At 47.3% G+C, this 14,539-nt stretch overlaps 1 protein-coding gene across 6 annotated transcripts in view; it reads right to left on the reverse strand.

Annotated features, from left to right (window-relative positions):
• COL26A1 (collagen type XXVI alpha 1 chain) overlaps positions 1-14,539 on the reverse strand; it is a 106,611-nt gene that overhangs the window by 16,121 nt on the left and 75,951 nt on the right. For all 6 annotated transcript variants that reach the window (XM_077311444.1, XM_077311445.1, XM_077311443.1 and 3 more), the window contains exons 4-7: positions 5,850-5,911; positions 2,880-3,033; positions 1,243-1,332; positions 728-880 (exon numbers count right to left, since the gene is read on the reverse strand). In XM_077311444.1, coding sequence (XP_077167559.1) covers positions 728-880; positions 1,243-1,332; positions 2,880-3,033; positions 5,850-5,911 — 459 coding nt within the window. The remainder of the gene's footprint in view (positions 1-727; positions 881-1,242; positions 1,333-2,879; positions 3,034-5,849; positions 5,912-14,539) is intronic.

The following is a 14,539-nucleotide window of genomic DNA, read 5'->3' on the forward strand; positions in this document are numbered from 1 at the left end:
AACATGGAGGCTCCAGTCCTAATTATTATGCCAGTATGGACACAAGAGGAGCTTTGCTGGATGAGACGAAGAGGATGCTTTGGGCTGAGCCTGTATGGAGCAGGGGGTTGGACTAGATGGCCTGTCTGGCCCCTTCCAACTCTAGGATTCTATGATCCTGCATGGAGCAGGGGGTTGGACTAGATGGCCTGTCTGGCCCTTTCCAACTCTAGGATTCTATGATCCTGCATGGAGCAGGGGGTTGGACTAGATGGCCTGTCTGGCCCCTTCCAACTCTAGGATTCTATGATCCTGCATGGAGCAGGGGGTTGGACTAGATGGCCTGTCTGGCCCCTTCCAACTCTATGATTCTATGATTCTAGGATTCTATGATTCTATGAAGAGTCTGTCTTAGAACAGCCTCCAGTTTCCCGCAGCAGCCTACAGAATGATCCAGAGAATCCACAAAGGAGGGAATGAAATCAGCAGCCTTTCCCTCTCCCCATCCCTGTGGCAATGTTTAGAGGTATCCTGCCTCTGGAACTGTAGGCTCCATTTTGCTATCGCCACCATCGATAGACCTCTCTTCCCGACATTTGCCAAATCCTCTTCAAAGCTGCACGAGCTTCAAATAATTCAAAACAGAGGGTTCGTCCATGAAAAGCTCTCCCATGGCTCGGACAGACCTGGTTAACGCACATTGACCAGCATGCGAACTTGAGATTAGTTCAAAATGAAGAGGACGTACTTTCTTTTTCCGCTGTGGGCTGGAGAGAGTACAGAACCCCTTGCTGAAATGTTAACGGGAGGCTCGGTGATGCTGGAGGTCCGGGGGGTCCGGGAGGACCTGGAATTCCAGTTTCACCTGGATAGCCCCTGGGTCCTGGCGGTCCAAGTAGCCCTGAAATTCAGAACAAAATCTGTATGATTAGTGCTGCTTTTTTTGGTCCATCTCGAATCTAATCTTCATCCACTATACCAGATGCCCCTGAGTTTGATGAAGAGATTTTTTTAAATACCTTGCTTTTCACTACCAGCAGGAGTCCCAAAGTAGATTACAAACACTTTCCCCATCCTCTCCGCACAACAGACACCCTGTACCGGACTCTGCTGAGGTCCCTCCCCTCTCCAAGCCCCGCCCTCCCTTGGCTCCGCCCCCCAAAGCTCCACCTAGAGCTGCCACTCCTAACAACAACACAGGGCATCAACTACGACCTTAAATTTCTTGCCCTCATCATTTGGGCATGTCCTCTCACAACTCACCAGGTGGTCCAGCTGGCCCTCTGTCACCAGTTTCTCCCTTTTCGCCTTTCGGGCCTTGGGCTCCTGGTTTCCCAGCTGGTCCTGGTAACCCTGAAAACGTTCAAGCAGAGAAGTTGGGCCACCCTGTAGGAACCATCTTACCCACGATAGAAAGAAAGAGAATCCACAAAGTAGTGATGCAGCAAATCTCCTGTAGTGATGCAACAAATCAAGGACGTGCAGAGTACCGTTCTCCTGCCATCCAGCAATTACAGCCAGCCTCCTGATAGTTGGGCCTAGCGTTTCCAGAGCAAAACATTTGGGCACTGGGTTCTAGAGCTTCCCAACCTAAGCGATCGATGAATTGTCAACAGTTTTCACAGCCGAGTCAACTGGGTGTGGTTGGTTTTCCAGATTGTGTGGTCGTAGGCTGGTCATTTTGGTCCCTGACTTCTGTCATCTTTGGAAGTAGGACACAGCAGAAGGGTCCCCACAAAAAGTTGATGGAACCCTTTACTAAGGAGATTGGCACCATGTGTTCCAGGATTTCCTCTCCTAGTCCGAAATATCGGGGATTTTATTATACTTTGCATGTTTTACATTTGGATTTGTAAACCGCTTTGGGCCACAAAATGAACAAGGGGTATAAAATAACTCAAGTAAATATGCGGGGATTGCTTGTTATTACTTAGCACTAATGAGAGAGTGGCATTTTGCACCTTGCTCAGAGGCTTTCTTTTGTCTGTGATCGCTTTCCGTGTTCTAGGTCCGAGTGCAGGAGCCGAAAATGAAACCCAGCTTTCGGCTCCTGGCTCAAGGAAAGTCCTGTTCAGGCTCGGTCTGAATCACTCAGAGGACAAAAATGCATGAAGAATCACACACCATCTTGCCAACTGGCTTAATCTCAGAGAGCACATCCCTCTTGACCCTCGAGCTTGGTCAGAACAATCGAGGATGCAGCTGTATCAACAAGCAGCAGTCGCTGCAAGACAGTTGCCTCTTTTCAAGGTAACAAAATGGACAACCTTCTTAAACAGTAGTACGTTTTCCTACACGTCAACCATAGGCTTAGGCAAATGGGAGGTTTTCTGCAAAAGTTCCCCGAGATGCGGTGATACCCTGCAGACCGCATCACTGTTTATTATTTATCTGAGTTCTATAACACCGCTCCCAGCAAGCTGGCTCGTGGTGGTTCACATAACATAACTGTCGAACTGGCATTAACGTTTTCTGAGATAAGCAAAACGCTTTGCGGAAAATCTCCTAGAGTTGCTTGATGCCTCTGATTCTTTTGACGATCAACTGATTGAGGGATGGTCCTGAATGCATCATCCCTCCCGTTTGACTCTCCCCCCAAATCCCCATTTTGACTTCACTTCTTCCTTTCGGATACACAATCAAAGAATCATAGAGTTGGAAGGGACCTCCAGGGTCATCTAGCCCAACCCTCTGCCCAATGCAGGAAATTCACAACTACCTGCCTGCCCACAGTGACCCCAATTTCATGCCCAAGTGATCCCTTTGATATCTCCCATGGATGCTCTTCTGAACTCTTGGAGGAAGAGTGGAGCTCCGCATGAGCGCCATCCGTTCTAGGCTGCATCATTCATTCTTGACCCTGTGACAGCCAGGAGCCAATCCCCTCGCAACGTGCTCACCTACGGCTCCCATCGGCTTCCTGAAGGCAGTCTCTGGGCTCGTGAGTGGAATGGCGTCGGGCAGCAGTTCGTCGTACCATGTGGCAGTTGTCCTCGCCATGGGCAGGTCGTTTTCAGAAGGCGGGGCATGCTCAGCAGCCTCAAGCAAGAGGATCTAGATGCAAAATACAGCACACTGAGGCCTACGTTGGTTGATTTGTATTCAGGGTCCCCCAACCTTTAATGAGGGCTACTCCTGAGCCATCAAAACTATCCCAAGCTCCTCCCCTCCATCATGCCACCAGGTTGTCTTCTGTCCTAGGCCCAGTCTGCACACAATGGATAATGCACTTTCAATGCACTTTAGAAGTAGATTTTCCTGTTCTGCACTGGAAAATTCAGCTGCCAAAGCACATTGAAAGTGCTTTATCCTATGTGTGCAGACTAGGCCCTAGAAACAGAACATGGTCTAGGAAGGGTACCAGAAAGGAAGCTATCCGCTAAACAGCACAGAGAAAAAGCCCGGTGAAATACAAAGGGTTTTTTTTTAAAACAAAGTCAATCGTTTTATTATCATCATCATCAGTAGTATTAATAATTCTATTTATATGCTACCCTTCCTCGAAGGCTCAGGGCAGCTTACGAGGTTAACATTATTAAGAATAGAAGTTTAGTTTGCATTTCATTTGTATTTCTGTTATGCACTGTATATCTCAACCTATGATGTAATGGTCTTGTATCCCAGTAAAGTTTTATTGAGATTGACTGAAATAGAAGAAGAGTGGTTTTTTATGCCTTGCTTTTCACTACCAAAAAGAGTCTCGCAGTGGCTTACAGCCACCTTCCCTTTCCTCTCCCTGCAACAGATACCTGGGAGGGAGATGGGGATGAGAGAGCCCTGGTATTGCTTGCTGTGTGAGAACAGCTCTAACAGGACTGTGACTAGCCCAAGGTCACCCAGCTGGCTGCATGGGGAGAAGTGGGGAATTAAACCCAGCTCTTATTTATTTTTCTAGTTTGGATTATTCCATTCAGCCAGACCTCTTTTGTACGCAGTAGCTTTGGATAACTGGCAAGTTTGGACTCACCTGGGGCATCCAGATCAGCCCTCCCTCCCCCCGGGAAGAGTCCTGTACATGAGATGCTGGTGCCTGCAGAAGCCCAAAAAGAACCAGCCAGCCCTGGCAACCAGCAAGACAGAATCCCTTGGAGACACGAAGCTGCGTCAACGTATACGGTGATGAGAGGTGTTTAAATGAAATGGTTAGATGAGGTTTTCAAGAACTGAGATCAGGCGCAATAACTATATGGAAAGGCCGTGATTTTCTCCTAGTAGTGTTAATCCAAACCATATATTAAATAGAATCCTTTTCCCCCCCATCTTGGCACATGTGGGAGAGTCAAGATGCTGTTATGAGAAACGCCAAAGCTCTCTGGGTCATTTATCAATCACACACGGAATCAATCCCGTCTGGGGCTTGGGTAATGCTATTTCCTCGTGTCCGGATCACCGGAATGGGCGATATCGGCTCCAGACAATTACTGGAAGTGTTATAGGAGTGACCAGAAACTAGAATTAGGAGGAGACCGTCTATAACTTTCCAACAGATTTTCATTAAAAAATAATGGGTGGACAGCATAATAAAATCGGGGAATTCGATGTGAGGAACTGAAAACATTTATCGTGCCTAAATTTGGTGCAGTTCAGTGAGCACGGTTTTGGATGCTGTGTTGCAGCCATCGGCCTGACCTGGATAGACCGCTGATCGGAGGGACCGCTTGTCTCCTTCTGCCCCTCGCAGAGCTTTGTGCTCTGTGGGTATGCATCTGCTGTTTGTCCCTGGGGCCCAGGAAGTTTGCCTGGCCTTGACCAGGACCAGGGCTTCTTCAGTCCTGGCCCCAACCTGGTGGAATGAGCTCCCAGAAGAGCTGAAGGCCCCGATGGAGCTATCACAGTTCTGCAGGGCCTGTAAGACAGAGATCTTCTGCCAGGCGCTTGGTTGAGGCCAGGCTAGGAAGATCTGGTCCCTACCTGTACAAGCCCCTATATAGGCCCGGGAGGCACATGCTATGGTCACCTGGGCATGGCCATTTTCCCCCCTGAGGTTGATGGTAGATCCCTGTGGACATCTGTAGCCTGTTGTCATTGCCCAGGGGTGGGTAGGGGGACAGAAATAGTTGGTTATCCCGCTATTATTGTTGACATTGGTTGTTGTTATGGTTTTATGTGGGTTTTTTAATGGATTCTACTGTAATGGTCCTTGTGGACCTTGTTGTGAATGGCCACGAGGCGATTGTTCAGGAGTGGCACTCGATAAATACAAGCATAAATAAATTTCAGAAGATAAGCAACCAGCTCTGGTTAGTATTTGGCTTGATAGTGGCATATGTGAAAAGAGACATTCTGGTGGACAATAAGTTGAATGCAATAGCTAGCAGACAGACAGGCAGGTAGACAGATAATGCAAAAACCTATGCTGAATCAGGCCAATAGCCAGCATCTTGTTTCTCCCAGTGTCCAAAGAAATGTCCCAGAAGAATCAAAGGGTCCAATGGATTCCTCCTCTTCCTGTTGTCCTCCCAGCAAGTGGTCTTAAGATAGGTGTGCCGACCCCCAGGTGGGACCTTGGGAACCCCATTAATTGTAGCTCATATCCTGACTAGGGATATAAATTCTCCTAGAGAAAATGGCTGCTTTGGAGGGTGGACTCCATAGCATTATGAGGCCCCTCCCCATTATGAGGCCCCTCCCCACTCTGAATCCCTCCCACTTCTGGCTCCACCCCCAAAAGCCTCCAGGCATTTCCCAACCCAAAGCTGGCCACCCCATCTTAAGATATATATCACCTCTGAACATGGAAGTTCTATTGGGTCTTCAACAGTCAGTGATGAAATGTACCTTCACCTTTTTTGAACTTGCTTAATCTCTTTTTAAAATCAGCAACAGTCCCAATGATTTATTCTTCTTCTTTCTAAAGGAAATGAGCTTACCTTTGCTTCAAGCGTGCTCAGTCTCTCAGCCATATCAGTGAGTCTTGTGCAATTCATACATTCTAGAAAGAAGGAAAGTATTCATCTGTATTTGAAAGATTTTGAATGTTTAACCAATTAAAAAAAAAATTATTTAAAAAATCAATTAACTCCCACCCATTCAGGAAACCCTACCAGAGCTGTCAAGAAACAACAGGGTTTCGTGACAACCTTGTTGAGAATGCCTGGATTAAGGGGTTACTTAGATAAAAGATAGGGTTTAAAAGCTGCCAAGGTGGGCCCTGGGTAATGTCTGAATGGGAGACTACCAAGAAACACCAGGGCCATCAAGCAGAGGCAGGCACTGGCAAACCACCACTAAAAGCCTCTTGCCCTACAGCAGGGATAGTCAACCTGTGGTCCTCCAGATGTTCGTGGACTACAATTCCCATGAGCCCCTGCCAGCAAACTCTGGCAGGGGCTCATGGGAATTGTAGTCCATGGGCCTCTGGAGGACCACAGGTTGACTACCCCTGCCCTACAGGGCAACCTCATAAGTCAGATGTGACTTTAAGGCACCAGCTGTGTGACTTTAGGCCAGTCACAGTCCTGTCAGCCCTCTCTCAGCCTCACCTACTTCACAGGGTGTCGGTTGTGGGGAGAGGAAGGGAAGGCGATCATAAGCTGCTTTGAGACTCCTTCGGGTAGTGAAAAGTGGGGTATAAAAAAACATCTTTTCTGCTCTTTGTCATAACTGTTGTCTGCCTTGGGAGTCTCCCTTCCAAATATGTTTATTATTATTTTATTATTATATTTATATACCGCTGTCCCTGAAGGCTCAGGACATTGATCAGGGCCAACCCTGCTTAGCTTCTGGCAAGATCAAGCTAGCCTGGGCTATCCAGGTTATGGTGGGCTCACTTTTACTGCTTCTTTGTTGAGCGCTTGCTGTGAATTTCGATGTCCTTTCTCTCTTTAAAGATAAAAGGTTGCTGATTGCTGTTCTCAATGCCAACATTAGATGGCAGCATTGGCAAAGTATCTGGTAGTAAACCCAGAAAGGTTCTTAACCAGAAATCCTTTGTCTGTAGCCACCTTTCCTAGTCGCTGGGGAATCTGTGGATCTGAAGACACCAAAGGCTTTGATGGAATTCTCTGAGGTCTACAATTCCACCTGGATTCCGTCTGCCGGTCCAGTCGTGAAGATGCTGCTTGCAGCTGCTTTTGCAAATTGATCCTTGTGTGTCTCATTTTGCACAGCTAGATTCAAGCCCAGCAGCACCGTAGGGACCAACAAGATTTTCAGGGTATGAGCAAAGCTCCCTCCGCCAGGTAATTTTTGCACAACTGCAGTTAAAATTTCGAGAGACAGATCCGTGTCTTCTGGACAGCCGCAAATCGATCTTCGGTGGCCCTAGTCCTGGAACTTCAGTTTCCGTAATGCACGAATCATAGAATCATAGAGTTGGAAGGGGACATACAGGCTATCTAGTCCAACCCCCTGCTCAACGCAGGATTAGCCCTAAGCATCCTAAAGCATCCAAGAAAAGTGTGTATCCAACCTTTGCTTGAAGACTGCCAGTGAGGGGGAGCTCACCACCTCCTTAGGCAGCCTATTCCACTGCTAAACTGTGAATTTTTTTTTCCTGATATCTAGCCTATATCGTTGTACTTGAAGTTTAAACCCACTACTGCGTAACCTCTCCTCTGCAGCCAACAGAAACAGCATCCTGCCCTCCTCCAAGTGGCAACCTTTCAAATACTTAAAGAGGGCTATCATGTCCCCTCTCAACCTCCTTTTCTCCAGGCTGAACATTCCCAAGTCCCTCAACCTATCTTCATAGGGCTTGGTCCCTTGGCCCCAGAGCATCCTCGTCACTCTCCTCTGTACGCACGAAGTGCCATATGCTCCAGTGGGACTACTCTGGAGTAAGCAGGCGGAGGGTACATTGCAGGCCAGAATACAATTTCTGCTGAGTCTACGTTTTAGGTTCTTCCCCCCACCCACCCCCGCCCGCCCTTACTTTTGCATCCAATCCTGATAGATGGCTTTTTTCTTTCTTTCACAAAACCTCTCTGTGTTTTCGAATAGTTCATCTGCTGAACACATGTGCCAGGGATCCCAAAATTTTCGTGTACAGTAAATCTGTAGATGGTAATCAAGATACGAAGTCTCTTCCTCGGAAACCTCCCACCTCCCATGGAAATCCCTTCTGCGTCTTGATTAGTCCATTGCTGGATAGCTCAAGGAGGGCTTCCTATCAGAGCTAGGATTCTCTCCCCACCCTCCATGCTTGTGTCTCCAAGGGATTTCACATTGCATCTGCGAACAGGATTGCTTCCAAAATTCTTATCTGAATTTCTTACTAGATGCCGGAGTTTGGGATTATAGAGCCCAGTTCCCAAAACAAAGTGGCTGCATTAGGAATTCCTTACTGCACCGGGTTTTCTCTCCTGATTTTCCACCAAGCCCAGTTGGTCACAGAATTCAATTTTATTTTTCATTTACGTCCCCCAGCGTGATGTCTCTGGTGCACAAACGTGGATTGAGAAAACACTGCAAAAAAAGCCAACAGCAAACCCAAAACAATCTCGACGTGACTGCGCATCTGGATGATCACAATGCCTTTTGTTTTGTTTTGTTTGGTCAAGAGGCAGGAGTGTGTGGGAACATTAGTAACACACACATACACAGAAATTTCAACCTGATGCATTTTTATGTATGAACGCCTGTTTTTCCCCTGTTTCGTCAATGCGCATGTGTACGTTGGACATTAACCAAAGGAAGTGAACACTGGCAAATGGAGCACGCACCAATTCCAGAATAAATTGAATTTGTCTGCAATATTTACACACCCATGTTCCCTTGGACACAAATTGGGATGAACCAAATAATTGCCATATGCAGCTACATCCTAAAAATACACACACATAAACCCCAGCCAGAAAGTAACAGAAATGTTAGACACTTTCCTTTTTAAATAAGAGCAGAAGCAGAATTCGGAGCACAGAAAGCCATATGGAACAATAAAGGAATACATTGAGGGGAAATTATTTGCAGAGGCATATCAATGGGGGGGGGGTAGCCAGGGCACACATGGGGGGACCCAGAAGACCCATGCCCTGCCTGATGCCAGTGGGGGGCTTCTATGTGTTTGAGACCCACCAGAAGCCCTGAGTATTCCCAGCCACCGCAGTGATACCTGCCCCTGTGGGCAGAGGATGGTAGTGCCCGCCCCAGCTGGCAGAGAATGCCTGCAGCTCCTGCCAATACGCCATGGCCCCAAGGCAGTGGCAGGGGACTCACAGCCTGAGGCGGCTGTCCTCTCCACTGCCGCCCAGGGGGTAGGTGGCAGGACGTCAGGTGATGGGGTGAGCTGGGGCTCAGGTGGGCTCTCTAGGGCAGCTATGGGGTTCCAGCCCTCACCCCCACATCTCTGAGCCCCGCCCCTTGTCCTGGACATCAAAATAGCCAGGTACACACCTGATGATTTGTTGCCTATCTAGAAAAAAGACTCTTTGATATTCATAGTAGAGGAAGAAGAAAAGTGGTGTGGCTTTCATACTTTTAGAAAAATGCCAGTGGAAAGATCTAATTAGGTACATTGCTAAGAGATGGGGAGAAAAGCATGAGCTGGGCACATTGCACATGCTCAATGACATTGTTGCAAAGCAGTCCAGATCACTGTCAGTTCTACTGGGGCCAAGGAGTTCACATTGTTGGAATACGTCTCCCTCTTGGTCGGGAGAATTCCCATTTGGCCGCTCCGATTCCTTGGATCAGTGTGGTCAGTGGAAAGAAATGGGGCAGGAAATGGAGACCGTCTGATGCTGCACCATTGCTTCCAGAATGAACCTGGAAGTGATGTCATTGCATTGGGGCAACACTCTAGGATTCCACCCAAACTCTATGGTAAAAGAGTCTTACCCCAATGTATTGACGCCTCTTGCGGGTTTGTATTGGAAGTGACATTCTAGTATCAGAGTGTTGCAGGCAGGCACGCAGGCAGGCAGGAAGGACAGACAGACAGATGGACGGACATACATCTAGCGGCTTGCAAAGTACTAGCTTCTATTTGGGCATCTTCTCTTTCTTATCCAGCAGCAACCACCAGTGCACCTATAATAGGCGGCAACGTCCAACGTACCAAATTGGAACAAGGAGGCTTCGGAAGGGCCCAAGCCATGTCTTTTCTCACCGTGTTGTTAAACTGTCTTGTATCTTAGTGTTTTGAGGTTTTTTAAAAAGACTGCCACACACATCCTGCGAAAGGTCAGCCTGGAGACCCATTTTTAGCATTCATGGATGCCTTTTAAATGCCTGTCTCAGCACAGCTAAATATAATGGTTGGCGGCCGTAGGAAAGTTCCTTTTAAAACAAAAAAAAAACAAAACAAAGAAAGAAAAAGAAAAACAGCAAGGGAAAGAGATCGTTTTGCCGAAAACGCAGTCTGACCCACAGCACTTTTTGGGAACGATACAATGAACTGGATGCACAACAAACACAGCGCACAAATGAGCAACAGCAGAAAACAACCCCCAATTCAAGACGAACGGTCGAAAAGAGGGTCGATCAAAGGGCCCGGGCATGTCCAGCCAAAGCTTTTTATTAAGAGGTCAAAATAATAAATGGCAAACGAGGCAATTCAGCTGGGAAGGGGAGAACTCTTGAAGAGACATCAGTCGATCTCAAAATGTAATACTTGGAAACTCAATGCTGATTCGGAAGGGAGAAGGAGCCTCACTGCAACTATCCTTCTAGCCAGTAAACTTGGGACAAGGGAAAGGGTAGAGCGGAACAGAGGAGGGAATTGCTGGTTGATTATCCCAGGCTTCCTAACCGGAAACCCATTAGGAGCCCAGGCTAAAATTCAAGAGGATCCGGACTTACCTTACATTGGGATGAGCCTGATCAAGTCAGATGTCAGAAGCAGCACCTTAAAGATTAACAAAATCTGTGGCAGGGTATGAGCTTCCATGAGTTCCTGCTCGATTCTACACTTCATCAGGAAGTCAGCCTGAACAAGCTCCAGTGTAGTAATTTATCCATGATGAGCAGCTCAATGGAACCTTCACAGGCAGGGCTTCTCCAAATATCTACTAGGGGGGCAACGGTAGGAATGGGCCCTTGTCTTCACAAGAGAGCCAGTGTGGTATACTGGTTAAGAGTGGCAGCCTCTAATCTGGAGAGCCAGGTTTGATTCCCCACTCCTCCTCCACATGCAGCCAGCTGGGTGACCTTGGGCCAGTCACAGTTCTCTCAGAACTCTCTCAGCTTCACCTACCTCATAGGGTGTCTGTCACGGGGAGAGGAAGGGTAGGCAATTGTAATAGTCTTTGAGACGCCTTCGGATTGTAAAAAGTGGGGTACAAAAAAACAGCTCTTCTTCTTCATAGGAGAGACACCCCAACCTGGTTCAGAGATAGAGCAAATCTGTGGAATACAAAAGTTCCATGGAATCAACTGCTGGTATCTTCCCTTAAAGGGACTCAGGCAGCAGATACCAGAGACGTCCCCAGATCAGTGTAATCAGTGGCATAATGGCACTAAACATGGGTGTTCTGTGCCATGAAGCTGCACAATCCCCTTTTAAAGCCTTCTCAGCTAGTCATCACCGTCTCCTCCTCCTGCAGCAGGGAGTTCCACAATTCCGGTGCCTATTGGTTTTGAAAAGTTCTACCCTTTCATCTGTCCTGTCTCTTATCTTCACAGAGATGCCTCTAAGTTCCAGAGTTCTGAAACAGGGAGGCAAATATTTGTATTTCTGCAATATCCCTCCCAGTCTTTGCTGAAAAAAAATGTCCGGTGCCTTAAAGGTAAAGGTAAAGGTATCCCCTGTGCAAGCACCGGGTCATGTCTGACCCTTGGGGTGATGCCCTCCAGCGTTTTCTTGGCAGACTCAATACGGGGTGGTTTGCCAGTACCTTCCCCAGTCATTACCGTTTACCCCCCAGCAAGCTGGGTACTTATTTTACCGACCTCGGAAGGATGGAAGGTTGAGTCAGCCTTGAGCCGGCTGCCGGGATTGAACTCCCAGCCTCATGGGCAGAGCTTCAGATAGTATGTCGCTGCCTTACCACTCTGCGCCACAAGAGGCTCTGTCTGGTGCCTTAACTAAAGGCAAAACTTGGAACACCCCCTCAACACACACACACACACACACACACAGCCGGCCACAAGTTGGTGTTTGCTTTAAAAACAAACTTATGCCCATATCAGGTATTTGATCCTGTGCTAAACCGGGAGAAACGTATTTCATCGAAGTGTATAAAGAAGGTATTTCTGTAAGATTCCTTGAAACGCCACATCCGGCTTCCCTTGGCTGACACCCGCTGCATTTGGCAGGTAAGCCAAAAAGCTGGTTGGAAAGAAAGCCGTGCGCGTTATATGTTTCATAAATATTTCCTTTTTAAAAAAAGGGAAAAGAACCCTGGATTATGAGATCGTCCCGAAGAAAGGATGCCAAAGTAGTAATATCGTTTAACTTGGAAACAGAATTTCCACCTGCTCAGGCCAGCCGACTATTCTAATCTTTGATTTATATTTATATTATTTCGGAGGCCAAGCTGTCGACAAACATGTTAATCCATTTAAACTGAAAGAGTTGCGCGGGCTACCCACAAGGGAGCATGTCCCAGGAAAGCTATGGAACAGAGGCAGGATAAAACAGTGACCAAAAACTCTGTTTCATGGCTGAGTCTTCCGTCATTGTTTGATCCCATCTCAGTTCCTTGCTTGGGGCAACGTTTAAAGCAGTTTGCTCTTGTTTTAATGGCACAACAATCTTGCAGCATCCCCACTCAGACTGTTTCTCCCCAACTATCTGTTTGCCCCATGTGTGTGTGTGTGTGTGTGTGTGTGGGGAGAGGATGCAAATATTGTATAGATTCCTAGATTAAATTCCAGTAGCACCTTTGAGACCAACACGATTTTCAGAATATGAGCTTTTGGGACTCTGGTCAGCTTATGTCCCCCCAAATCTTGTTGGTCCCAAAGGTGCTACTGGATGCAAATCTAGCTGCTGGATGCAAATCTGTAGACCAGCATGGCTACCCTCAGAAACTGTATACATTTAGAAGAAGAGTTGGTTCTTATATGCCGCTTTTCTATCCCTGGTGGAGTCTCAAAGTGGCTTACAATCGCCTTTCCTTTCCTCTCCCTACATCAGACACCCTGTGAGGTAGAAGAAGAGGAGGAATTGGTTCTTATATGCCGCTTTTTCTCTACCAGAAGGAATCTCAAAGCGGTTTACAGTCATCTTCCATTTCCTCTCCCCACAACAGACACCCTGTGAGGTGGGTGAGGCTGAGCGAGCCCTGATATCACTGCTCGGTCAGAACAGCTTTATCAGAGCTGAGGTGGGCACAAGATCACCCAGCTGGCTGCATGTGGGGGAGTGCAGAATCAAACCTGGCATGCCAAATTACAAGTCTGTACTCCTAACCACTACACCAAACTGTCTCTCTATTGTAATGAAGGCCAAGACGGACTAAAACTTGCACTGGCCCATAGTCTGCCAATGAGCTTCATGCTTGAGTTGGGATTCAAACTGAGATCTTCCCCTCTCTGAGACGGACACCCAGACCGATACTCCATACAGGCGCTGAAGATTGTGCTACCGGAGCTGCACTGACGCTTGCACAACTACCGAGCCAAGAGGAACCTAATTTCTTTTTTAATTTAATTATCGGGAGAAACCTTATCTCTCTGGCAACTGATATACCTTGCTGTCGAGATTTGCGCGGCTGCCAATCGACATCCTGCTGTCATTTCGCATCTCTGTTAGCAGGCTAACAAGCACGCCAAAACAAAGAAGCGGCCCGATAATAAAGCCTAGCCAAAGAGTTTCGATGCACGAAAATCAGTGCAAAAACAAAACGGGAAACCAAAACCCAACCTAGCCAGAAAAGTTAGGAATCCAAAGGTTCTTAATAGGGTTGTGCGGTTCGGCACGGTTCGGCACGGTTCGGCCGCCTTGGCAAGCAATGAAGCCCGAGGCGGCCAGCACCGTGGAGAGGAGGGGTGGCCACCAGATGGCACGTTGCTGCCGTCACCACCACCCCTCTTCTTCGTTCTGCAGTGCTGGCTTCCTACGCGCCGTTTCAGTGATCGCCAAGGCAGCTGAACCACGCCGAACCGCACCGAACCGCACAACCCTAGTTCCTAACACAGAATCAACCAAATATATGCTCCTTCTAACATGTTTTGAACATTTATTTTTTCAGGATTTTTCTTTGCCAACCAGCAAGCCCTTTGATTTTATACATGAGTGCATTCCTCACAATAATTTGTCCACTGAGGAAGACCCCTCGAGGTTGAAATGCATTTGGTCCATTCTGTGTAGGTCTCTTCCATGTGTAGTTAGAAATGTGATGCTTTTAAATTATGATGACTATGTTTTTAATATCTTGAACCAGTGCACTTTATGTAATACATATTTGAAAATTTTTAAAATTATTTTTGCACCTCAACCTTTGGGTTCCTAACTGCACTAAAATCCGTGCCACCCGGTAAGGAAAGAGGGAAAATGGGAAACATCATGAAAGAATTTCAATTTCAGCTGCCGGATAGGGCTTCCAAAGCAACCTGGATGAAAAACAAGAATGAATAACAGTTTGATATCTCTGAATAAAACACGTTTTTGTTTGTTTGTTTGTTTGCCTGGAAGGTGGCGGGCTAATGCCCTAGATGGCATGTTTCTGCGAGGCCT

The sequence above is a fragment of the Paroedura picta genome, chromosome 15 (assembly GCF_049243985.1).
Source record: "Paroedura picta isolate Pp20150507F chromosome 15, Ppicta_v3.0, whole genome shotgun sequence".
Lineage (NCBI taxonomy): Eukaryota > Metazoa > Chordata > Lepidosauria > Squamata > Gekkonidae > Paroedura > Paroedura picta.